The 25,543-nt window shown below is 42.5% G+C and overlaps 1 protein-coding gene across 1 annotated transcript; it reads left to right on the top strand.

Annotated features, from left to right (window-relative positions):
- Nucleotides 1–19,854, top strand: golga7bb (golgin A7 family, member Bb). Its single transcript, XM_035172005.2, has 5 exons — nucleotides 1–123; nucleotides 7,127–7,252; nucleotides 8,309–8,461; nucleotides 14,181–14,282; nucleotides 15,821–19,854. The coding sequence occupies exons 1-5, from the start codon at nucleotides 112–114 to the stop codon at nucleotides 15,905–15,907; spliced, it is 480 nt and encodes a 159-aa protein (XP_035027896.1). The 5' UTR covers nucleotides 1–111; the 3' UTR covers nucleotides 15,908–19,854.
- The last annotated feature ends 5,689 nt before the right edge of the window (nucleotides 19,855–25,543 follow it).

The following is a 25,543-nucleotide window of genomic DNA, read 5'->3' as shown; positions in this document are numbered from 1 at the left end:
GTGTCCGGTCCTCCTCTCCTGCGCGTGTGTAGTCGCCTTGTCCCGCACGGCACGAGCACACGGCTGTCGGTCTCGGGACGGATCCTTCTCTGCAGCTTCTTGCACCGCAACATGGCGACAGAGGTAAGAGATGCTGCTTCCTTCATTTTAACGAGAAGAACGACCCGAGGTCTCTGAGGAGAAGTGCAGGACGGGAGATGCAGTCATGTGCAGTGAACGTCTTGCTCGCTGTGCCTCAGGTTCTGTGGGTGAATGTGGAGCCACATCAGGCGGCTGCACTTGTTATAAATGAAAAAGAGTCGTGCATTCTTTTTTTATTTTTATTAATGAGCCTCAATTTCACTTGGTTTCCTCACTGTGATTCTAGATGTCCAGCTCTGGAAACAAACACTGCAGTATCATTACTAGAGTCCTAGAGTAGTTTCTCTGGTTTTACTGTGTACTGGTATCTGTAAGAATAAAATGAACATGTAAATTCCATTAGTTACCAAAAGACATTTCTCCCAAATGCTAAATTCAACAGACACTGGAATGAAATGGCTGCCACACACGTAGAGATGCAGATTTAAGACAAATCTGAAGTGGTCGCTTAATTTATTTCTGGAATCATAGCTTATAACAGCGGTGTTACCATAACTACATGTACACTGTAGTTTCTCATGTATTAACTGTTAAGGTGGAGTAAATCCAGTTGAGCTGAGGAGACTGATGATGGTGGAGCAGTCAGCACCATGGACAGGGACACTGTCTCCCCTCCTCCCTCCATACTTTCAAATCAGCTTCACAAGCCTTTGCATCTTTAATTAGCCACATACATCATTTTCTTTAACTACTGGTTTTATTTGTATTTATTATTATTGTATTTTTATCATTCATACCCTTAACCTTTTAACATTGTAGTTTAAATTTATGTTTACCTTATTTCGATTGGTGTAACCATGTATTTATTTAGTTGCTGTTTGAATTTAAATTGTATTTTTGTATTGCTGTACCTCGGCACCATTGAAAATGAGGGTTCCGACTCAATGTGTCTTCCGAGGTTTTAAATAAATGATGATACTGAAGCTGCTTTTGCAAACTCATCTCTCTGGAGTTGTACTTCTTTCATTCCTTTCAAATGCTCTGTATTTATATAGAGCTTTCCTCATCTTGATGACCACTCAAAGCACTTTGCAGTACAGTTTGTCCTCTCTTTATTCAAGAGTGTGGTCTTTCAGTCTAATTCATTTCATGCTCTCACACTCAAATATACCCTGCTTGTGCTCAGATTCTCTGCGCTCCAGCTTCAGCTCTTCTCCTCGCGCTCACGCTGCTCCACATTCATACAGTGCATTTATGTACTTTCCCTATCACACTTCTGGCACAGCCATCAGGGGCGATTCAGGGGGTTCAGCGTCTTGCCCAAGGACACATCGGCACACAGGAGGGGAGAGGAGCCACCAACATTCTGGCCAGTGGAAGACCAGCTCTACCTCCTGAGCCATAGCCAACTGATGGTTGGCAACCTTAGCAGAAGATGTAAGCTTGTTAGGTGAGAGGTGGTGCAGCAGGCAGAGGCAGGATGTTACGTATTAATTCTGCTGCGTAGATCACCCCGACCTCGGGTCTTATCACCAAAAATTCTCCTGTGTCTTCGTCGGTGTCTTCTACGTGTCATCAACAGCCAAACTTGCTCACAGTGAATCCTGCCGAGGATGTCCTGCTGTTTTCTTACATCGGCTCCTCTGGAGGCTCTCACTCTCACATACAGCGCCTGCGGAGAATATCTGGACGATCTCAGGATTTCATCTTCCTCTCCCCACTTTGTGTCCTTGGTCACCATCACGCTGAAGACATAGCTGCTTTAGTTATCATAATAATGATCTCAGTAGAGGAGACTGCTGTTAGTTTGGTGCAACTTTGAAGCAGCTTGCATGTGCCTAAGTTTATACAGTATGTGTGTGTGTGTTCATATGCAAATTGCACCTGGTAGCATTAATTTTATGAGTGGATGAAGGTAATTCATAATGCTGCTGCAGGTAAAGCTTCAGTGGACATTGCTGAGCAGGATTCATCATCTTTTTTTTCCTGAGCCGGTAATACATTGGCAGAGTGGTCGTGATCTCCTCTGGTGGTCTGCCAGCAGCCGTGTCCAAGCCATATTAGTTCCGCGCAGTCACATACACACGCATGCGCACAAACATAGCATGCACATGCACATACAAATACATATATGTGCAGCCAAGAAAGAGTGAATGTCCAGCGCCCATCCTTTATCCATGGCATATTTAATGTGAACAGGCTGCTGAGATGAGAAGCATACTTTATTTCCTCCCCATCGCCTCCCTCTCCCTCAATGAGTGTCTCCCTCCCTCACTCATTTATATTAGAACTCATTCTCTGACATTTATCGTGTGCCAAGTCAGCAAATGCACCGCGTTAAGTGACTGAGTAACAATCAGCTCATGGTGCAGACTCTTTGTGCTGCATGGACGCTCTCTGGATCCATTAAGTCCATGTCTGGCAGATCCTCCTCCTCAGTCCTCGCTCGAGTCTGCTGAGGAATCGAAGCTGCAGTAATCACCTCAGAAGACGGCTCGCCCCCAGAACATCCTCCATGAGAGGTCATTGATGCATTAAGTGTAGTCTTTTACTTTTAGTTTGAATTGTCATAGAGGAGTTTGGTTCTTTTATCTGCCCAGCCCGTGGCTATTTGGTTATTCTGTGCAGAGGATTTCAAGAGGCTATATTTCTGCACCAGAGAAATTTCCCTGGAAAACTTAATCATGATAAAACATTATAACGAAGTGTGTAGATTATATTATGCCAGGCTAAGTGGTAACCAAATTCAATTGAGCATCATAACAGTTAAAATTAGGTTTATGTGTTTAATGTCATGACTGATATTTTATTTTAAGTATTTTTATGAGGCTCTTAACTTGTAATATGTCTTTCTCATGTCACCTATTTAACTTCATTTAGTTAGAGTGCAAACTCAAACTTTTTTTTTTTGTCTAAATTTGCCTCGGGATCAATAAAATATCTTTCTGTCTTGACTAAAAGTAATAGATGTGTGGGTGGAGGGAGGATTCAGACACGATGCAGAGACTCTTAATCGAGTCCTGACTGATCAGTGTGACACTTTGATATTGCTGTCTGCTCGTGTGCTATATTTAGACTCGGGAATAGACTGCATTTGAACCCTGATCTCCCACGCAGGAAAATAAACAGCAGTACTCTGCCAACAGCAAACATGTATCTTCCAGTCTTAAATGGAGACAGGCAAGAGCTTTACTCTGCCGGTAACGCCAACACCACGTGACCAAAGAAATGTCTCGTGAAGCCCTCTACTATCAAAGCAGGACTTGGGCAGTTGTAAGTTACAGGATTCCTGGTCAGTCAGGATGAGGTTGGGAGAGGGAGGTTGCTGTCATCATCTGTCAAGATATTACGGGTATCTGTATGTGGCTCTTGAGAACTTGAGAACCGTCTAATCGGCTTCACACTTGGCACGTGTATCGTTAGGGCCAAAAGAAGTGCATTGTCAGATTTGGTGCGATTTGGACACATGATACCTCCAATATGAATAAACTTTAAATAATCAGGCAACCAGCGCTCAGTAGCAGTGGCGGCTGGGACTCAACATGTGTGACGTAGTCGATCAGAACAAAAGGTTCAAGGTTCTACGTACTCTACAGATCTTTGAATAACCAGGTGAACAGCTCTTTGTGAAGCTGCTGGTCTTTACTTCCCACGGCTAAATTAATGCAGGTCACATTTACAGTTTCAGAAAGAAAAGCTGCATCCAGCAGCATCTATACAGTCCAAGCAGAGAGCCCATTCCAAACAGGCAGGTTTAGAACAGGCACTGCACTGTGATTACAACTGCACAGTTGTAATCAATTGATTGTGAAAAGTACCACAAGGCAATTCTCTTCTCCCTCTAGCAGTTCATTAGCAAGGGACAAATTACGCTTTAGCTTTAAACTAGCCCTGCTCAATGTGTGAATGAAATGTACCTGCACTAGTTTGTACTTGTAATTACATCAGTATCGGATTGCACTGTGATGTAACTGCTACTATGACCCACGTCTACAGTTTGCTATCTGTAAAATAGCTCATACATGCACACAAACCAAAACAATGGAGGCTAAATGAAAAAAATCGGTTTGTAGGACTTGGGTAAAGAAGCAAACCAAGTGGGGCTGCAAAAGTTCCTCTCATATTTTTCAGTTTATCTTGTAATCTGACACTCCTCAAAATGATGTTGTACAGTCTCAAACAGATTGCAACCAAGATTCCAATTGAACTAACTCACAGATCGGAGCATGCAGACTTACAGTCTTTGCCGCAAGGTTTTAAGGCTCCTTATCAAACGGAGTAAAAATGTGTGGCCTCTCGTTTGGCCAATCAGTTACATTTTTGAAATACTAGAACACAGTGTCACAGTACGTCACCTTAGAGACAGATATAAAAGGTTTGACCCTTTAACCATGACATCCCCAATAGACCAAATGCTTTTAAAGTCTCTACGTTGATTAAAATCAGGGGAGTGGTGGAAGAGATATTAAATAAATGGACTCTGTGATTCATGGGTGACCTCGCAGAGACATGACTCCCGCCTGCTTTGCTCAGCTGTGAGCTACATGTAGCACAGACATATAAGGCAGAGACGAGAGGGTCAACAAGAGGCTGAAACCCACCATGACGTCCCACAGCCCTGAATCAACCCGCCTCCTCGAAATTCATTCACTACACTGGCAATGTGGGATTATGTCGTGTCGGATAATGTTTGTGTTTTTTATGTAGTTCTGCATTTAGCAGCAGACTCACCAGCAGGTGGCTGGTATGTTGCCGTACGTGCAAAGCTATCAAACTATCACACCTGATGCCGCAGTTCACATCCATGATTCTGTCTGTGGTTTGGTTTCAGCAGCAAAAGCACTTGATGAATCATGAATTTTGGTTAAATGTATATGATCTATTTGTATATTGAACACACCACAATCTTTACTTAATCTTAACCACATTCTGTTACTAATGTTTCAGTCTGTACAAGTGGATTTTGTCCTTCCATCGTTTCTAGTTCTTTCTCCTTCCTTTTGTTGGTTACTTATTTTTACCATCTCTCCTTTGCAATTTTCTAATTTCTGTCAGTTTCATTTGTCTTTCATTTTGTCTGTCTTTCTCAATTTTCTTCAAATTTCTAATCTTTCTTCATGATTGTTTTTTCCATCCCAATTTCCATCGTACTTTTCCTTTTCCTTTCCTTTACATCTATCTATTTATTCCCTTGTATTATTATCCTCTTTTTTCCATAAACTTTTTTTCCCCTAAAGCTTTTAATCTGTCATCCTACCTTTCTTCTTTCCTTCTTTTTCATTCAGCAGCAGAACTAAAGTCTTACTTAGGATACATCTACACACCTTTTACTGGTAACATCAGTATAAATTCTGTGCTTTGTACCGACACACACACATTCTCACAAACAAAGGACAAGTTTAATCTTAATGAACCCTCCTGATTCTATCTTGAATACATGATGCACGATCGTGTGCAGATAATCACTTATTTTAATTGAGTAACTTGTTTGGTCGTGATGGCCTGGAGGTATCACAGGGAGGGGGGATGGTGGCAGAGACAGAGGAGGTTAAAAAAAAGCAGGTTATTAAAAGCCCCGGCAGACAGAAAGATCTAGTGGATCGGAGATGATTGTGGCTGTTAGCGGATGAAAATAGCAGCTTGGATGCTATTCTTAGTTGTGAGTGATATACCCTATATAGACATGAAAGGCTGGCACTGTGCTGCGTCTGTGTGGGAAGGAACTGGGCTCATACATGCAGGTAAAAACATAGACATGAGTTGCTTTGAAAACACTGAAGCCAGAAGAAATGTGGCTGTGAAATCCACAGAATAAAATGTAGAAGATATTGCATTTGAACGATTTCTTGATTGGTCAATAAGAGCATTTCACAGACATATTGTATCAGTATTTAAGTTTTATACATTTCTTATGTTTGTCTTTTATTTTTATGTATAGTTTTTCATAATAACGTGTATGATTAAACTCTAAAGTATCAGGCCTTGATAACATGTCTTTCATAAAGTTGAATAAATAATTGTCAATTACTTTCAATAATAATATATATTTACCGGCAGATATATTGCTATGGGAAATATTTTACTCCCCAGTATCTGTATTTGCATCGGCACCCCCCACTGGGTTGTAGAGACTGGGCTCTAATAATTAAGTAAAAAACCTTCCCCCGATATCTGTTTCTCCTTTTATTTTCTCACCCCCCTTTTTGTTCATCCCTCCCTCCCTCCGTGTATCTCCTACTGTATCTCTAATTACCAGCCACTTGAGGGCAGTCATTTAGATCAGCAGGGGACAGGTTTACAGTGGCCCACTTGCTCGCTGTTGTTTGCTTTTCAGGGGAAATGTCTGTTTGGGTGTAAAACACACCACTCAGCACCAACGCCCTGTAAAGTGGAGTCTCTCACTGCTCATTATTACAGCCAATTGGGCCGACTGATACAAGAGGAGGGCATGAGAGTGCCAACTAATAATGTTGATTTAGTGACACGGTACCGTTTTCTCACTCAAAACTAATTTTATAAAACTGTTGTGCAGACTTTGTTGATGTGATTGAGAGTTTGATTTGAATCAGTCATTTAAAGTCAGAGTAGCGATCGGGGGATGGAGCCTTAGTATTAATGTCTTTATATCATCAAAAACAGGGTTTATGACCTGTACTGCAGCCAGCCACCTTCACTTCTAGGAAGCCGTCGTCCATCTTCATATACACTCTATGATTATGAGCTACCATATTTTGATCATGAGTAAGCCTAAACCTAAGTTTGATTGTACACTTGAAGCTCTTTTACACACACACACACACACACACACACACACACACACACACACACACACACACACATATTTTTGCATCTAACCAGTCTTGCACAGTAAATCACCTCCATCTTTAACCAGTGAAAACAGAAACACTCTAGGTAATGCTGGTTAGTCTGATTCACTTGTTGAACTGGTTATAAAATATATTGTATGACAATGCTCTTGTTCCTACATTAATATAAAGGTATTTTTAATACACAAATTTAACATGTGTTTTTTTCCTGGTTTCAGTTCCATAACCTGCAGGAGCTGAGGCACAGTGCATCACTGGTAACAAAGGTGTTTGTACAGAGAGATTACAGCCAAGGAACCGTCTGTCGCTTCCAGACCAAGTTCCCCTCAGAGCTCGACAACAGGGTGAGCACGAATACAAACACACACACACACACACACACACTGAGATAAGTGTAATATTCCAACTCACCTGAAACAGCAGCTCAATAAAGCATAATCAGATAAGCACTATAGTGCATCCTGGAAAACTTTGGTGAATGATGGATATAAATCGAACCTTCGTTATATTACTATTGCTGAATATGATATTGTGATAATATAGACATTGTTTTTCTGCTCAGCCTTATTCCTTATTAATACACGGTTATTCTTAAAGCACAGATAGTAATAAATCATAGTATCATGTTGTTTCTAACGGCAGGGTATAAGTGAAACCTTTATAATATTCATATACCTTGTAAAACTACTTTATGGACCAAATGTAGCAGCTAATTCTGCAAACCTAAATTTTACATTCTTTTAGATGGATATCTTAAAGCCAAACATTATGCATCATGCAAAAGTATGATGATATTGCCTTTACATCCTGTCCACGGTTGGATCCAGATTTTGTAGCATGGTCCCTAAAGTCCTGGAGCAGACAAGAGCAGAATAAAAGTGACACAACTATATTACAACTCCCCTGTGTTGCGTGTGCTTCTAAGAAAGGGAAAGAAAAAGAAGCCATAATGCTTTTATTTTCACTCTCAACACTTTTAATTACTGGGAGCTGTTGATTGGCTCTTCTTACATGTCTGTATTGGCATATTGTGAATATTTAGCAGTTAGTCTCTGAAGCAGACACAGCGGGAGTCAGTGTATAGGAATCATTAGAAAACTTCATCTGTCACTTCACTTTAAATGTTCTCTGTCAGACGCTCGAGCCACATGTCTGCTGTCACAAGTCGGGCTAATGTGTCACCTCAGCCTCGAGCGTCTCCACGTTCTGGAAGCGAGGTGTGTTTCGAAGTTGTTTTAGACAACGTCAGGCCATTTATTTTGAGCAGAATGCAGCTGCTTTGTTTGGCAGGCCGTTTTATAGCTGAACAGCTTGCTCCGACACATTTCACTTTCGCAGTCCTTATGGTGTGAGCACGCCTTCATATCTCCACTTGGATGTCTATTTGTGTTTGTAAGTAGATTGAGCGTACCTTGCTGGAGGAGACGGTGAAGACCCTGAACTCTTATTATGTCGAGGCCGAGAAAATTGGAGGTCAGTCGTACCTGGAAGGATGTCTGGCCTGCGCTACAGCGTACATCGTCTTCCTCTGCATGGAGACACGCTACGAGAAGGTAATAATCCTGCAGACGCCGAAATGCTGGTACCCGAAATGGTCAGACAGCTTTTATGTGGAACAAGATCTGTGCAACGGTGGCTGCACGTTGAGAAATGTAATGATGAACACCTGTGATTTTCCTCTTAAAAAGATCTGCCTTCTGGCTCTAGCTCCATATTTAGTGTGCGTCTCAGAGGAAGCCAATAGATGCATTTTAAAGATACTGAATTATTCCTTTAATCTGTGTTCTTTCTGCAGCTGAAAAAAAACATTTTTATAGAAAATTAGATCCTTATTCCAGAAGCCACAGTCTCAGTTTCCCAGCGGCAGTTTGGCCTATTATGGATCAAACCAGAGCAAACCTAATAATGTCTATAGTCCCTGTGGAGTTGTGCTGTAAATACAAGAAATAATAGATATCCAGTCATCCATTTTAAACCTCTGCACCGGCGACATGTGACCGGAGCCGATGTCCCTCCGTCCGTCCCATTCTTGAGATCATGACTGTAAGAATGCTCTGAGGGGAAATTCTTCAAATTTGGTACAAATATTCAGTTGGTGTCAAAGATGAACTAATGTTGTGAATGCTACTATCACCACATCACCAGTCCGTCACACAGCTAACAGAGAGAAACAACCATTCACAGACATATTCACTACCTCCCTTATTAAAATATCCTGTGTGAAAAAAGAAACACAGGTGACTCCACTTCCTGCCCCTATCCAGAAATCAAGCTAGATTATCCTGGATACACAGGCGGCCAACTTGTGCATATAGAGCCAGAGACTGCGCAGTGTTTGACGTGTACTTTGACTTTTTGATCCATGTCCAATCCACTAACATGGAGGAGGCAGGATTTATGACCCCTACTGCAGCCAGCCACCAGACCCACGTTTGGGGCGCTCTCATGTCGTCCATCTTTATTTACAGTCTGTGGTCTGAACCCAGACCTGGAGCCTCCGTGTGCAGTAGAATTCTTTCTGCTGGAATAATTGTCTCACTCAGACATTATTCAGGAACAGCTGGTTATTATAAACTCCAGTGCCCATCTGAAAGACTTATTTACTGCCATATTTGTCCATTTGTATGAAAGCTTCCTCTCACACGCAAACAAAAGTATTTAATTGTGTGTTCTAATGCACTCTGGGTCTCTTTAGGGTCAGAACATATTATACACACCCGCTCACACGGGGCAGCGGAGCGAAAAACACCGGAGATATGATCTGATTCTCTCCTGCACAACGTTCCCCTCAGCTGTCCGTCCACTACGTCTTAGAACTCGCTCTGAAGCCCACACCTGTGTGCCTGTGGGTTCGCATGGCACGCCAACTGTAACAGGACATCTACCTTCGGCACAACCACAACGTCCGTCTTGAGGAAACCTCTATGCGGCCGTGTTGCTGCTTGTCACTGGCTGGAGCAAAAATGCTGGCATACATAACCCAGTCTCACACACACACACACACACACACACACAGTGAGTTTGATTAATCCTCTTGTGATTCTGTGTGTACCTGTCCGTGTTTTAGAGGAAACTAGAGTGGCGTGAAGTCCCAGCATGCCTCTCTACTCTGATCTTTCTCACCCACAACATTCATCTCCCTGGTCTTGTTGCATTTTGTAAACATTTCTTCGTATCAAAGCTGCACAGAGGCACTGGGAGCTTGACCGAGAAGTACAAAAGGACTTATTGCTGTGCTGAAGCCATGCAGAAATGACCTGGTCCGAGGCGGCTTTCATCTCGCTGTCAGCTGTGTGCCGCTCCATTGACACGCCCAGATGCTATCAGCTCTTACGGGAGATTTGTTTATTTACTTGTTCAACTTTATAATCTTGGCTGAAGGACGTTATGACTGACGATGATCAAATATACCCACCCAGGTTGATGCTGTGTGGGTGCATGCTCCTATACAGTGTGTGTGTGTGTGTGCTGATAAAGCGGCCACACACCAGTGAGTGTGGAACATTGTGCAGATTCATTCGAGCACCACGAGCCCTTGATGCTCACATCTCACCCTATCAAAGGACACTGATTGCTCCCAGCATGTCAGAACAGATACACGTGCGCACAAGCGTTCGTTAAAGCTTCCCTCGCTCACAGTTTGTATCCTCCATCGCCTTTTTCTCTGCCCCTATTATTCACAAGAATGTGGCTACTTTGGACACACACACATGTACCTTTTTGTTGTAGCAGGTCACATGGGCAACTTTCATTCTCGCAGAGGTGTAAACGCTCATGTCATACATGTGTAATAGACTGTGACGACTTCGCTTCTCAGGCGATACATGGGCACGCTCACAAAGCTTCTCCCAGAGGGGCACTCACACAAACATGTGGGTACAACAGAGGCACAGCTGGGATACTTGACTGTCATATTGTTCCGCTGGAGAGGATTGAGTCGCCCTGAGAGGTCGCCAGCAGTGAAAAGATTGTCCCCCTTCCCTGCACCACAGTAAACCTATTAGTCAGGGCTCCGCTTTATGTGTCTCTGCTGCTGCTCTGTGATGTGAGTCTTCAGCAAAATACACAGTTTATATTGTGTTAACAATCTCTGGATACACTGTGATTGTTCCGAGCCAAATATTGATTGCTTTTCTGCTTAGGTGGTCTCGATATAGGCTCCATGATTGCACAAACACACCACAGCAAATTTGTATGTGTAAACCTGCTTGGCAATAAAACCCGATTCGGATTCTGATCCCATCACCAAGTGGACAGCTCTAAGTAGGTCAGTTCACACCTGAACCGGCTCTCTGCATCTCCAGGGATCCTTTCCCCCCCTGATCCTCTGCTTTATATACAAATTCACAATACAGTATTTCTGTTTGCAAATACCAAATTTATTTTTGTCAACGCTTTTTTGTGTGTGGGAGAAAGACAAGAGATGTTGAGCTACGATGAAATATGATTTTACAAGTTTAGAATAGTAAGGAAAAAACAAAGGAAATCAATGTGGAGCAGTCATTGTTGATATTGTGGCAGACTGCAGAAAATAAATCAATGTATGAGAAACACTCCATCCATCGCACTCACATTTACACCTATGGTCAATTTAGAGTCTCGAATGAACCTGAGTAGCTGTCAAAACAATAAACTGAGAAAGAGTAAAAACGTTATATGAAATTGTAACGGGTCAGAGGTCGTCAGTTGAGTAGGCCGGTCCTTTAATGTGGCCCTGGATGCCTTTTGTGTTCACTCCTTCAAATGGGGTGTGAGTGATCAGATCTCAAATGTGTCCTCAATGTGTCTTGTTCACGTCTGTACTGAGCTCAGACGCTTGTTAATGCCAGGTCTGGATGGAGCCGTAGATCTGACTGATTGAAGGTGACTGAAAGCAGCGCAGTGGAGCAAACCGCTGCCTTCTCATGGCGACTTCCACGTTCTCACACCGAAGAATTTAAGTCTTGTTTTCTCCCCAATTCTCTTCTTCGTCTACTTCTTCCATCGGGAGATGTAGAATGAAATGTTCTTCTGTGTTTTACTCTCCACTGGCACTAACGCTCACTTATATTAGCAGCTGTGCCTGCAGCTGTAACAGGCCTTTGACATCCCAGAGGAGCTGTGCTCAGTGCGTTGCCCAGTCTCCATTGTTCTAATCTCTCAAGGCTGAGAGTGCTGCTGTGACCTTAAGTTAACTTACAAAGCGGATGTGAATATGTCATGTTCAATAAATCAGCAGAATACTCATAAAAAGAGTTACAGCTCAATACAGCACGGAGGATGACTGTAGCTCCTTACTACTCTGATCCTATTTTTACAGTTTTAACTCTGAATTTACTGAAACAGGTTTATTAATAAAACGGCAACACAAAGTCTGACTTAGAACGAAAAACAAGGTCTGTCAGTCCCAAGGTTAACTTTTCATGTGCAGTATTTCTCCTACAACTACGTACGACTCAATTAATATCTCAGCAATGAACTTGGGGAACAGAAACACTTGTTTAAGATAGAAAAAAAAAAAATCAGAGTTTAATATACAGTACAATATACAGTCATTATGTACAATTTTTTTCAGGAAACTAGAATGTCACTCTGTAGAATGTCACTCCTAAATATGGCAGATTTGTTTTCATCAAGATCCATGAATTATTCCTTTTGAAATCAGTGAAACTGGGAAAAAACTCCTTATCTCACAATGTTCAACAATAAGAAAAAAACAACATCAGCCCCCTGATCTGTATCTGCACCAGAATTTAATGGGTTTCTTCCCTGACCCATTCCACATCCAGTAGTTTTTGCGTGTTTTTCCTGTGATTGACTTGGTCAAATTGAGAGTAGGCTCAAACCTCCTCCTCACAGCATTTTGTTTACAGTATATAGATATGAAGGGATTCATTTGTTATCACTGAATTACAGGATTTTTCACCTGCACACTAAATTAACACATGTAAAGGCAAACAGGAAATCCTACGGGCAGCTGTCAGGCTTATTTGAAGCATGTGAATTACTGTATCTACATGATTATTCTCATCAGAAATTAAATTAAATATTCTTACATGCATTTGATGTGTATGTTTTGTGTGGGCTGCTCTTTATCACAGAGGAAAATAGAATGACCTCAGATGACTGCGGCAGCACTAAATGATCTGCTCTGTGCCGTGGGATATGTCATCTCCTGCTGACTCTTGCTATGAGTGATGACAGCTTTCCCAGTGTACATGAGGCCCAGTGAGCCATGGTGGAGCTGACTGACATGGTTAGGCAGAGTTTAGGGGAGGCATGGCACATCAGCATTGTTGGTGCCCACAGAGGCGTAGCTCAGGCTGAATAAGCTGCTCTAATGATGCCACTTTTGCTAATAGCTGCCCATTGAGCATGACTCTCCATCAGTCAGCAGTCATTTGGTTGCTATCAGCTGCAGCCTGGGACTCACGGTGCTTAGGTTTTCTTAAACTCCTCTAGTCTCCAAGGTAAACTCTGTGTGTAGCTGTTATACATAGTAGAATGTATACAGGCACGCTTCTTCGAATGTGTGTGCCACGGCCCGGCCGGTCTGAACTTGGTGATCAGCTTCACTCCACTGCAGCTATGTGATCTTTGCATTGTTGATGCAATACTGCAAAGCCGAGAAATGGGTCCGATGCCAGTGCAATCTAAATAAACTGTCCACCTCACGTTTTCGAGCGTTTCCAAATTGCCCCGACAGTTAACCAAGGCATGACATTTAGCCTCAGAGAGCCATCTCTGGAATTAGGAACTGAAGCTTCCAAATGGAAAAAACTTCAAAAAGAGGAAAATCTCGTGCTCGTCAATTTTACTAATTCAATTCATACAGCCTTGCTTGACATGAGTGGCTTGGAACTATGCATAAAAATAACTGCCGTACTGAGAGCATAATGGAATTACTTAGAGTTTAGATTATAATGTTCAGGAAAAATAAAGACGGGCAATGACTTGAGAGAGTTAGTATCATATGCCGTATGCTAACTGTGCTCAGACGGGCTGCAAACTCATTTCTTCCATCTTTCATTTTTTCCACCCAAGACACCACAGGAGGAGGCTGACACTGCTGCAGCCTCTGTCCATGTTTACATACATGGTTATTACATGTACCACTGAGTGCACGTTATAGTAATAATATGCACGTAATGGATTCTCAGTTGGAACGTCTGTTCGGATTATTTTCTGCTCGCGTTTTAGATTTTCCTCGTCCCTCCTATGGTACTAATCAAATCTGGATTATGTCTAAATATGCCTCTGTGACCCCTCTCTGTTTTTCCTGTTTTATTCCAGGTGCTGAAGAAGATATCAGGCTACATCCAGGAGCAGAATGAGAAGATCTACGCTCCTCGAGGTCTGCTGCTCACCGACCCCATAGAGAGAGGAATGAGGGTTGTATCCTTCACTTAACTGCTGCTGCTCGCTCGCTCTAAGATTTGGAGGATAAAGGCCCAGACATAAATACGACTGATAGGAGGTGGCAGTGGTTTAGTGGTCGGAGAAATTTGACTTTAGGAGTGGAAGTCACCAGTTAGAACGACTGGAACCGCCAGAAACATCTGGATCGGATAAATGAATAAGAAAATACCCACTGCTCCTCATATATTACCATCAAGGTGCCCTTGAACAAGGCACTTAAAGTCCAGCTGCTGCAGAGGAGCTGCTCGGTGGCCAAGTGTCCTTCCCAGGACACAATGTGGAGCAGGGCCATTCTGGAAGAAGTGTGCATGCTCCATTAAATGTCCTGATAAGAAAAGGTGAAAGAGACAGGATGAAGTGGTGAATCAGCACTAGATACGGAAACGGGCTGAGTCGTTCAGTGTAGTCCAGAGTGTGCCACTATTATAAAACCTTTACTTTGCTTTACTGTATAAATATTACAGATTGCAAATATTACTATATCAATAACTTCACTGCATGTTATTATCATAATTTACAAGGTTCTGCCATTAAAAGTTGCTCACCATGGGTGAATTCTTCTTTTTAAATTGTTATACAAGAGGTAGAAACTCTTTCAACATCAGCATCCTGTCTGACGGGGGTGAGGTAACTACCATCACTACCTGAGCTGGTACGTCATGAAACGACATGAAATGTCTGCTGATTTTTGTTTGGGATGTTCGCTTCATGTTTGAATTTCCTTAGATGCTGAATTTAGTAGCATTTTGTTAATGCGTTCGTTTAATAAGGACGTTAGGTGAAGAGCAGGGGATATCCCCCCCTTACTCGGCACAGTTCTTCATTTAGAGAGAGAGAGAGAGAGAGAGAGAGAGAGAGAGAGACCATTGGACCATCACACAGGGCTGGCCCAGACTGAGTAAAAAAAACAGGCTCCAAGTCACAGGGCCAAACATGTTACCAACACTTATTAGTCAATATACTCCTATACAGTAAGGTCTCTGTTTGTGAAGGTTACTCAAGAGTAGTGTGTTTCCCAAAGGGCAGCGAAACATTCAACTTTGTAATATTTTTATTACAAAGAACCAATTTTAGAAGATGAAGTCTTTTTTTTAAACTGGTCTTGTTGTTGTCATGGGCTCATGGTTCATCCTGGGTGCAGTTAAAGCCTTCTGCAGACAAAATGACTTTTGTCTTCGAGACAGCACGTTCAGTCTGAGCAGCATTGAGACAAATATTGAACTTGTCATTCGCTTTTCCAGCATGTTTGATGTTAACGAAGTCTTAAACCAGATGCAACTGGAGATGAGATGAGAGACAAACAAACAGACACACACTGCATCCTTCTCGTAGTGTCTCCAGCAGAAACATGTCGATTGTGCAATTCCTGTATTTTCCACAAGCTTCACACATTAGAGCTGAGAATGGAAGCGACAGGATTATACTGTCCAATTAGGATCCTCCAGCACTTACACAATCCCATATTCAAATGCTCTCTGTGCCATGATGAACCTTGACAGTCACTGTGTCCTCAGCTGGAGATCAGCCTCTTTGAAGACCGGGGCTCGGGCAGCTCCAGTCCCAGCAGCAGCATGACGTCAGCCGCCAGCAGCGCCCGGTGACTGGAGGGGCAGCGCCAGGCTTACGGGTACCACCACAGGGGCAGCGGGACACTCACCAACATCCGCATGCTGAAACATGAGAGCACCAGGTTCTAAGACAAGTGGAGAGAACAAAGGCAAGGAGGTGATCCACAGCATTCACACTCTCCCTGCTGGAGTCTGCACGACGTACCACCACGAGATCAGGAGCTGGCTTACACAAACACACTGGATATGCAACAGAATCAACACAAGTACAACAGAGCCCACACATAGGCAGCAGACACATGTACAAGCCAACATCCGGAGTGTCTGCGAGGGAATAGATTTCACTTTCCGACTGCTATCCAACCCAAAATAATCTATTTTTTTATTTTTTCACATTTTTCCATTCACCTTTTCTCTCATTCCTTCACGTCTGTTTCCATGAGTCACACCATCTCTGTGGTGAAGCTGATTCACTAGGCTTAAGCTTGATTAGACTGGACGTCAATGCTTGATTGGTTTCCGGGGGGTCACTGTCACTGCGACATATCTGCTGACGCATTGGTTGTGTAGGTTCAGGTCTGTGCAGCAGCTCTGAACTCTGGAAGGAGGGAAACTACCGGCCCCCGGGGAGGACCAATGTTCTCTCCTCTCACTGAATGATTGCATTCATGTAAGGTGGTTTGGGTCAAGCTGCTTTGAATGCTGGCAAATTGGGCCTTCTGTGGGACGAAGCGGGTCGATGCTCCGTTCACATGCTTTTGGCTTCAGTATCAAACAGCTAACAGAGAGCACCTTGGATTATTTATCCTCCTCATCCACAGCAGTGGATACGGGTGATCCACATCACAGCTGCAGGTCACAGACTCACTCGCACGCACACGTGCATACAAATGCACATATGAACTCCAGTGCTCATACAGACACATGCTAGGGAGGGAACATGCACGCACATATGCACTCCAGTGGCAAGTGGCCATGCATTACCACACACACACACACACAGATTCTGGCAGAGATAGAGTCAACCTACACAGACAGTGCTCTATATGGTCCAAGCTCATTAAAAACACGAGCAGATCTAGACCCTGTTGAGTGTGTACTAGTTTCCCTGGTAGTGCGCATGTAATGTGCATGTATCTGATGTGCATGTGTCTGTGTCACGAGTCACAGCTTTACCTCGCGCTGATAATTAAGGAGCCAGGGGAATCGGAGAGCAAGGATCAGTGCAGTAAATGACAAACCCACGTTCTGAGAACACTGAGACTGTGTGGGTTGTTATCTCTGCAGCTCTATGGTTAATGACAGGTGTTCATTTATAGGGTTGTGTAGGAAAATCCGCCCACTCACAGTTTGGTACCTTAACGATTATTATGCTGTACGGCTCTCATGCAAGTACATTTTTTTCAACTGTGCAAAATGAAAACAATGATTATGCGCACACCAACTTGAGGATTAATGAGTGATTACATTTTCACATTTAAAGTGTGCCTGTTTATTAGTGCTACCTGTCATTTAACACTTCTTTATTATCAGAAATACAGGGATCAGCTTATGTGTCATTTTGTCGGTGAAACACAGTTGGAGCTCCCTCTAGGGTCTAAATGAGGAAGTTCAGAACCTCTGACAGAAAAATCTGGATTGAGGCTGTATTTCTTACTCCTTAATGCAACTAATATTCATCCAAAACTACTTTTTCCCTCTGCTGCACTGCTCTGTGCTTTTCTAAAACATTATCCTCAGACCACACACACACAAGGTGCTGCAGCCTGAGGAGCAGAGACTCTCCTGGTAGGAACTGGTGCATCCTGTCCGGCTGAGTCTGTGTGCGGAGGCTGATGAGACAAAAGATTATCATAATGGAGGAAAATATGCCGAAGCCAGACGACAGCACACCCACACAGTGTCTAATGAAAAGAACTTTCACTGTTTCCCTGTAACCCCGTTGTCTGCACATTTTTATTTACGTTGCCATAGTTTCTTTCTTCATCTTTCGTGGACCTCTTTCAGTTTTCTCTCACCTCACGTCATATCATGCATCTTAATAAACTCTGGTAGTGTGACGCTTTCTTTAGCCACATATATAAAGACCAGCAAAACCCTCAGCAGAGCCTCAGCTTTACAACCGACCCCTACTTTCACCAGAGAAGTGACACGTTGAAGTTAAACTATTCACTGGGAGGTCATTGAGGAACTGGATGTTTTTTACTTCAATCCAGTGTGATAGTTTAATTTCAACCTATCTTGCCACTTGCTTGAATGAGATGAACTGACACAGACATTTTCCCACAGCAGCTGAGTTCTAGTTGTGCCTGTGTTCAGCCTCCTGTGCTTCACGATGCCTTCATGTTTCATCCCAGTGGAACGGATACCCAACCTGGGGCTGATGGACTGATTCATTTAATATGGACTCCACACTGCCAATAAGCCAATAGAGGAGCTCATTGGACATTGTACAAAGAAAAACAAGAAACAAAGAGTGTATATGAACTGTACAGTAGAGGAGCTGTACCCTACAAGCTTGTCAATATGTATCCAGTGTAAAGAAGTGGATGGAAATGCCATTAGGCTGTTTAATTCAAAAACGTTATCGTTGGCCAGTGTGAGTTTCTGTTTTTGTTTGGGCATTAAATCACAGAGCAGCTATGAAAGCAGATCATCTGTTCAGCCATGAGCTGCTGCGCAGTGTCTTCTGCACATGAAGGTGATGTTTTATTTTGTTTAAAGTGTTGCTAATGTAGCTCATGATATTGTTAGTAATAATACTGAAATCTCTTATCATGATGTGATGATGATGATGATGATGATACTGATGATGATGATGATGATGATGATACTGATGCTCAGGTGAAGGCCTGTGTATATAACGTGTCATATTCAAAGGTTGAAGCTCTCAAAGGATAGGTTCCCAATATTGGTCCAGCAGTTGGTCCGCTCCTCTCCAGACTGAAATGTGTCAACAACTATTGGATAAATGGAAACTGAATTTGATGCTTGGTGCCCAGAACTAATGACTTTCACTTGCTAAGATATCATTGACAATGTGAAGACGTTAACATGTAAACATTACCATTTAGTTTACTATGTATTGACACACCCCCATGTGATATTTTGCCTATGTACCCTGAAAGAATAGGAAAAACTACAGGATAAATGTCCGTAAGAACCAATAACTCTTTCAGTGACCCTTTTAATGAACAGATTAAAAACATATCTGAACCTATCCTTAAAGACTGAGCTGAAAAAGAAGCACTATGTACCATATTACGAGGCGTTATATAGCTTGTTCTTTCAGGAATTACTTCTTTGATTAATGAAGACAATCGATGGGAGTCAAGATTATGAGATGGTAGCAAATGTATTCTCGAAAAAAGATTTGTATTTTTTTTTTTTATAAAGGTACATTATTACTGCGCAGATTAAACTTTGGGTCCTTGATCCTCCATCATACTGACTGTCAGGATAGGAGCAATAAAAGCTGCAGTCCATTTCAGTATATAAATCCTCACATGCCATATATTTATCCTGTACTGTATTTTAGAGTGCAGCAGGTCTGTGGAGTCACCAGTGTGCCGCACACTGTTTGTATGTTATGCTGTTACAAGTGGTGGTAAAATATAAGATGTCTTCCTAAAAGTAAAAAAGATGGTGCGTAGAGTCTTCGTACCATTTGAGTTCTGAACTCTTTTCCCTTGGGGGGGTGTACTGCATTGATGTTTAATGCTGCATGATGTGTGAGTAAACTACGTGACTAACAGAAGATAAAAAGTCAAATCCCTGACGTCCCTCAGTCGTCAGGGATCTCTGCTGCGAGAGAGGACTATTACATCTTGATGCTATTTATATGTTTACATCAGGTTATTTACATATTAATTAACATGGATTCATGTCTTCTTTTTTTTATTATCTCAAAGCTGATTATTATTAATAGTAAAGTATTGAAAGAAGAGTTTCAAAGGGGAGAATAAAGAATATGATGATCATTGCGACTGCAGGCTGCTGTTCTGTTGGTATCGAACAAGGTTCAGTTCATGCTGCTATTAAGAAACTCAATATCTGCTGAGATCCCGGTCTAGTGAATTTAAATGTGTGGTTTCATAAAGGGACAGTTGGGCCTTGGCCGAGGTATGAACTCTACGGAGTGCAATTTTAGTTTTGATGTAAAATCATCTATTTGTTCAGTCCTAAAACCTTGAGTTTAAAAATGAAGAAGTCTGCTTCTGCTCGCCTCACAGAAACGCAAATATGTTGATTATAGCAACTTCAATTTCACCAGGTTGTAGTTTTGAGCACTTTTTCCCGTTGTTATTCACTTACTCTGATACTTTCTTGCCACAAAAGAAGAAAATGAGTAACTGAGTGTTGTGTGGTGTGTGTGCACAGTAGCTCCAGTATTGTGCCAAGTGCCCTAAAGGAGGGGTATAAAGTTCAGAACTGGAATTTGAAAGGTTAGGACTCTGTGTTCAGCTGACAGGTAACTTTTCTTTCCAGCTGGTAACTTGGTGCACATGTTGCAGATTAGATGCTCCACACATTTGCCTGCAGCATCACCAAAGTTTGAGATAAGTAACTTGTTTTCATTTGCCTGTCGGGCACAACCAAAACCGGAACCAGACCCTACTAATGGATCCATTTCTCTAAACAGTTTAACTTCCACCAACCAAAGAATGTTGCAGGGGTGTGTGACTAATGTAAATGCCCATTAATAATCAACTTCCCTCCACCATAACAATTGTTTTGTTAGTTCGGGGACATTGGACGTCTGCAGAAGTTTTAATGAAGCTAAAGGAAAGGATAAAATGTGCATACTGACTCTTTTTATCTTGTGTCTGATGGTTTTAATTTGATTTTGGGAAACTAAAGGCCAAAATCATAGTTATACACTAGTCACCTAAAGAGTTGGGTAATAAATGGACGAACAAAATTATTCTATTGCGATTAACATTTTCGAGGCACAATATTTACTACATTCTTTTCCCAAACAAACCAGCCATTTAAACTACAAACAGCACAACTGTATTATACATGTACTGCACATTATTTCTCATTATTTCTAGATATTCCCCTCATGAGTTGGTGGAGACCAATACAGAGCTTAAAGACATATTATCATCAATGTCATTAAGTGGGGAAAAAACCATGAATCCAAATGAATGAAAATGTTCCGTTGTTCCTTAGGGTGATTCTATGTCAGGTTGTTGCACTGCCCCCTAGTGGCCAATCACACATTGAAGCTAAGTATAATGGGAGTACACTTTTGAGTTCTGCTTTTTTAATTGAAATTTTTTTGCATCAATGACAGCTCTAGGGTGTGTGTGTGTGTGCGTGTGCGTGTGCGTGTGCATGAGAGGTGTACAGTAGATCCATCATAGCCTGCTCATAAGGCCAATAATGAGTGATGATATTCTGGCAGATACGGAGGCTTAGTTAAGATGACAGGAGGCAGGAGGAGCGGTGAGACTGAACTGATATTTTCTTAAAGACGTCGATGGAGTGAAGAAACGTCTCAACACCTGTCGGCAAAGGTCACTCGCACGCGAGACACTCTCTCCCTCACAGGCCTCCTTTCTTACTCAGTCTTTTTCCTCACCCGCTGCTACAGGTTGTTGCTTTAAGCGTTGCCCACGTTTCTCTGGCTGCACGACACTTTCTTTTCTACTTTCTCCGCTCCCTTCCTGATCTTTCATTCCTTGTTCTCGAATAAGAAAAAAAAAAAACTGGCCTGCTTAACCTTTTCCACTATTTCCTTTCTGTCTGAGTCACAGACGTGCAGAAGGGGGGGAGGGGGTCACTTTCTGGTATTGATTGCTTAAAATGTTTATTCCGAAAACTGACAGAAAGTCAGTATCCTGCTGCGGCCTCTGTGTTCCGACAATGTTTTCACTGGCAGTGGTGCCTGGCAAACGCAGTGCAGTCGTTACGGTGAAGTTTACAATGCTGTGCTTGTATGTAATGCATCAAATGAAGAGCTCCTTCAGGAGGAGCTCCAGGCATCAGAGTCAGACCTGTGCTGAAGTTTCACTGCTGCATTCTGCAACCGGGATCATACACGTTTCAGCTCCCTTCGACATAAACTAACAAAACAACAGGAATTCAGCCAAACACAATAGCGCGGTGGCTCTGATAGTCCAACACAGAGTCTCCTGAGGCAGCAAAACTCTGGCTGTGCTCACTCAGGCACCTCAAAAACCATTTATCTACATCTGCCCAAATTTAAGATCACGGTGAGTTATGATTGTGCAATAAACCGTTTTCCTGCGTGATGCAGCAAACAGAGATCCAGTGCCTCTGCTGACGTTCTGTACACAAACTCTTCCCACACACGGACTCTCTCTGGCTTATTAGTTGAACATGTGCACGGACGTTGTATCTGATTTTACATATTTGTTTGCTCTGTATTGAAAACCGCAGTACTGAGATACTCAGGAGGTAGAACACGGCGGAAACGGCAGGATTTGTCTCTAACTGCGTTTTGGCCACACTTCTTTTTATTCTGCTTACCCTGGTTTTGGAGGCCGTCCTTAAAATCGATTTTTTCCCCCACCCAATATACCTCTACCCTGCCTGTTGGCTTTGGCAGGAGTATCCGCTCAGTTTGTTTAACCTCATCGTGATTGACAGTCCTTGTGTTGTGTTTGCCGCTGGACATCCACCAAGCGCAGCACCAGAATGCTGCACAAAAACACAATGTTGGAGGCTGGGAACGTGTGGTTCCAGTTAAAACGTCACTTTTGATCACCTTGGTTAATTGTGAAACAGGGTATTGTGTTTCACTCTGCTTTCGATCTGTTGGCAAATACACTGCGCTCTGTCTGTCACTGCCCTGCCTAACGGCTGTTTTAATGAAGCGGGACTGAGATCCTGCAGAGCACAGGGTGAAACAGGGATACAATCTCACAGAGGAAGAGCTTAGACACATTGTCGAAGCTCTTCTTTGACAATGTCTCACACCGACATCGAATCATGTGCTTCCAGCATCATGGATTTGGAGACTCATTTGTTTTGCATTATTGTGGCTTTTATCCTTAATTTCTGCTCAATGAGGCAGTCTTATAAACATCTTTGGCTAATTTTGATAATTTTGCCGAACTGATGGCTTATGAACCAGTGTTTCTCATCCTGTCAGACTTATGAATTACTTTGGTTTGTAACTTAGACTGTATGACTGTATGACAGGTGGGTGATGAGTCTTTACTTTCTCCCAGTATTTACAAATGCAGTCCTGCACGGAATTTGAAGCCAGAGTCTGCATCAAATAAAAAATTGAATTACGTTATATTTGCAAATATACATCAGTGTGACATCAACCTAAAATGTCTGAAAGCATCTTTGAGAAAAAGTTATAGAAACACAAGAAATAAAAGCTTAAAAAATAAGAAAATGAAAACCTTTTTCCTTCTGCCTATTGCAGACTGAGAATCGCTGCAGCCTCTTGTGGCCACTTTAGGTAAAGAAAATGAATAGATCACATTAGGTTTGATAACGTTATATCTCTTATTTAATTACCTTGATGTGTTGGAAATATGCCTGGGAAACAGCAGCAATTACAATAATCTATAACCTATTTAACAGCCTGCTGCTGTGTGCGATGCCATTCATGCTCAAACGGCTGCTGAAGTAGCTTAATCTCTAACGTCACTGAGTTGTTTTAGTGCTCAGGCACGGTGAAATGAGTCAAACTAATTGAAAATCAAATGACTAAAGATGTGCTTAGGCAATTAGAACAGTGATGATGAAGCATTCTTTTTTATCTCAGGCTTCAACAAACCCCAGTGCATCTTTATTGGATTTAGGCCGGCGTTGACCCAAAGCCCACTGGGTTGTTTTTATCACGGACTAGAGAAAATAAACGTGCACGCTCACTGGATGAAGTTTAAAAGAAATGACCACTGCTGTGTATACAGCCACATTTATCCAGCTTTTTCTTCTCGTCTCCTTGCCCTCTGTTTTTTGTTCTGGCCATTTTCCGTACAGTACAAATATCCTTTCATGTCTGATCTTCTGTCCTGTTCTGTGAACACTTCGGGGTGTGTGTACATTATGCAACCGCTGTTTGCGGGACATTTTGTGATCGGTCGTCTGAAGCACAAAAAAATAAATGAGATTATTTTTCCACATGGAGCACTAGCCCACACACAAACAGGCTGCACGTGGCCACATAGACACATGCACAGGTCCGAACTTCCCTGAAACGCACACGTTGAGCATCGTGTGTTCCAGGTTTTATGTTGCACAAGGGCATCGCCACTCGCTGTTCATTTCAGCAGAAAGAAACACAGCTGGAGCCTCCAGGGCACAAATAATGCTGTGATCCTGCAACACACACACACACACACACACACACACACACACACACACACACACACACACACACACACACACACACACACACACACACACACACAAAGAGAGTATCCTTCCTGCAGGTTTTTGAATATCTGTCGGTGCATCTGTTCGACTACATTAAATAGTTAGAATTTCTTCTTAAGCTTTGCTTGTTCTTCTGTCTTTGTAGTTAAACTGTACATAAAGATGGACGACGCGTCTCCACTTCCTCCCAGTGTCCAAAAAGCCAAAATATTCCAGACACAAATGCTGCCATCCTGCGCCGATCACGTCATTTGGAGCCAGGGCCTGCACAGTAGCGATTGAGGGATGAAGCCACAGTATCAAGGTCCTGCGGATGCATGCACTCAACCAATCGTGAGTCAGTCTCACGTGTCAATCATAACATTTCACCTTGTTTTTATAGCATTAAATACCTCATTCAAACCAAATTTAGCAAATCATGGAAAAATTGAAAAACCTCATTGGGATTAGAACCACCTGAAATGACAGAAACCAACTTGTACTTTGACTTTTTAGTTTGGTCCATATCCCAGCCACCTGAGGAGGCAGGGTTTATGACCTAGACTGCAGCCAACCCCCAGGGGGCGATCGAGACACTCTGGCTTCACTTTTGGAGATCAGTCATGTCATCCATCCTTATACATGTATCATATATTGTAAATTGTACTTACTGGCTTCCACGCTCTAATACAGTAAATATATAACACTACTTTCAGTAATCCATCACTGTGAATATTATGTTTTCATTTATTTTCACAGAAAGGATTCACATGTGAAACCTGCGATTTGCGACACCCCCCTGCATGTGTGACTGGGCAGAGTAGACACAGTAAATACTGCACACAGTGTGTTCAGTTGCATGTACATGGAAGTTGTCAAACAGCCCACAATATTCCGCGGTATATTAGAATCAGCTGAAATACCACTTCAACACATTTATAGGAAAAAGATACAAACTGGATTCACACAACCATGTTTTTGACAACAAATGACTACACCTCCATAAGGATTGTGACGTTTAAGTAGGAGAATGTGAGCGATGGGGTTAAAAACACCTGTGTGACCCCGTTTAAAGCGTGCAATTCTGATAAACACATGTGGAGGTTATTGTTCATGCAAACTGTCAGCTGACATGTCAGAGCTTGGTGACACAGTTCAAGTCCTGACCCCGAGATTAAAACTACAAAACAACCTCAGCTGAGCCTCTTTGACATAACCGAACATTTCTATGAACATATATAAAAGCACTGGACTTGATTGGATCCTGCCGAACCCTCTGGACCTCTCACTCTCCTCAGAGTCTTTGGCTCACACAGGGAGAGT

This window comes from Hippoglossus stenolepis, chromosome 12 (assembly GCF_022539355.2).
Source record: "Hippoglossus stenolepis isolate QCI-W04-F060 chromosome 12, HSTE1.2, whole genome shotgun sequence".
Lineage (NCBI taxonomy): Eukaryota > Metazoa > Chordata > Actinopteri > Pleuronectiformes > Pleuronectidae > Hippoglossus > Hippoglossus stenolepis.
Note: the sequence above shows the minus strand (reverse complement) of the source record. Positions and strands in the feature narration are given on the sequence as shown.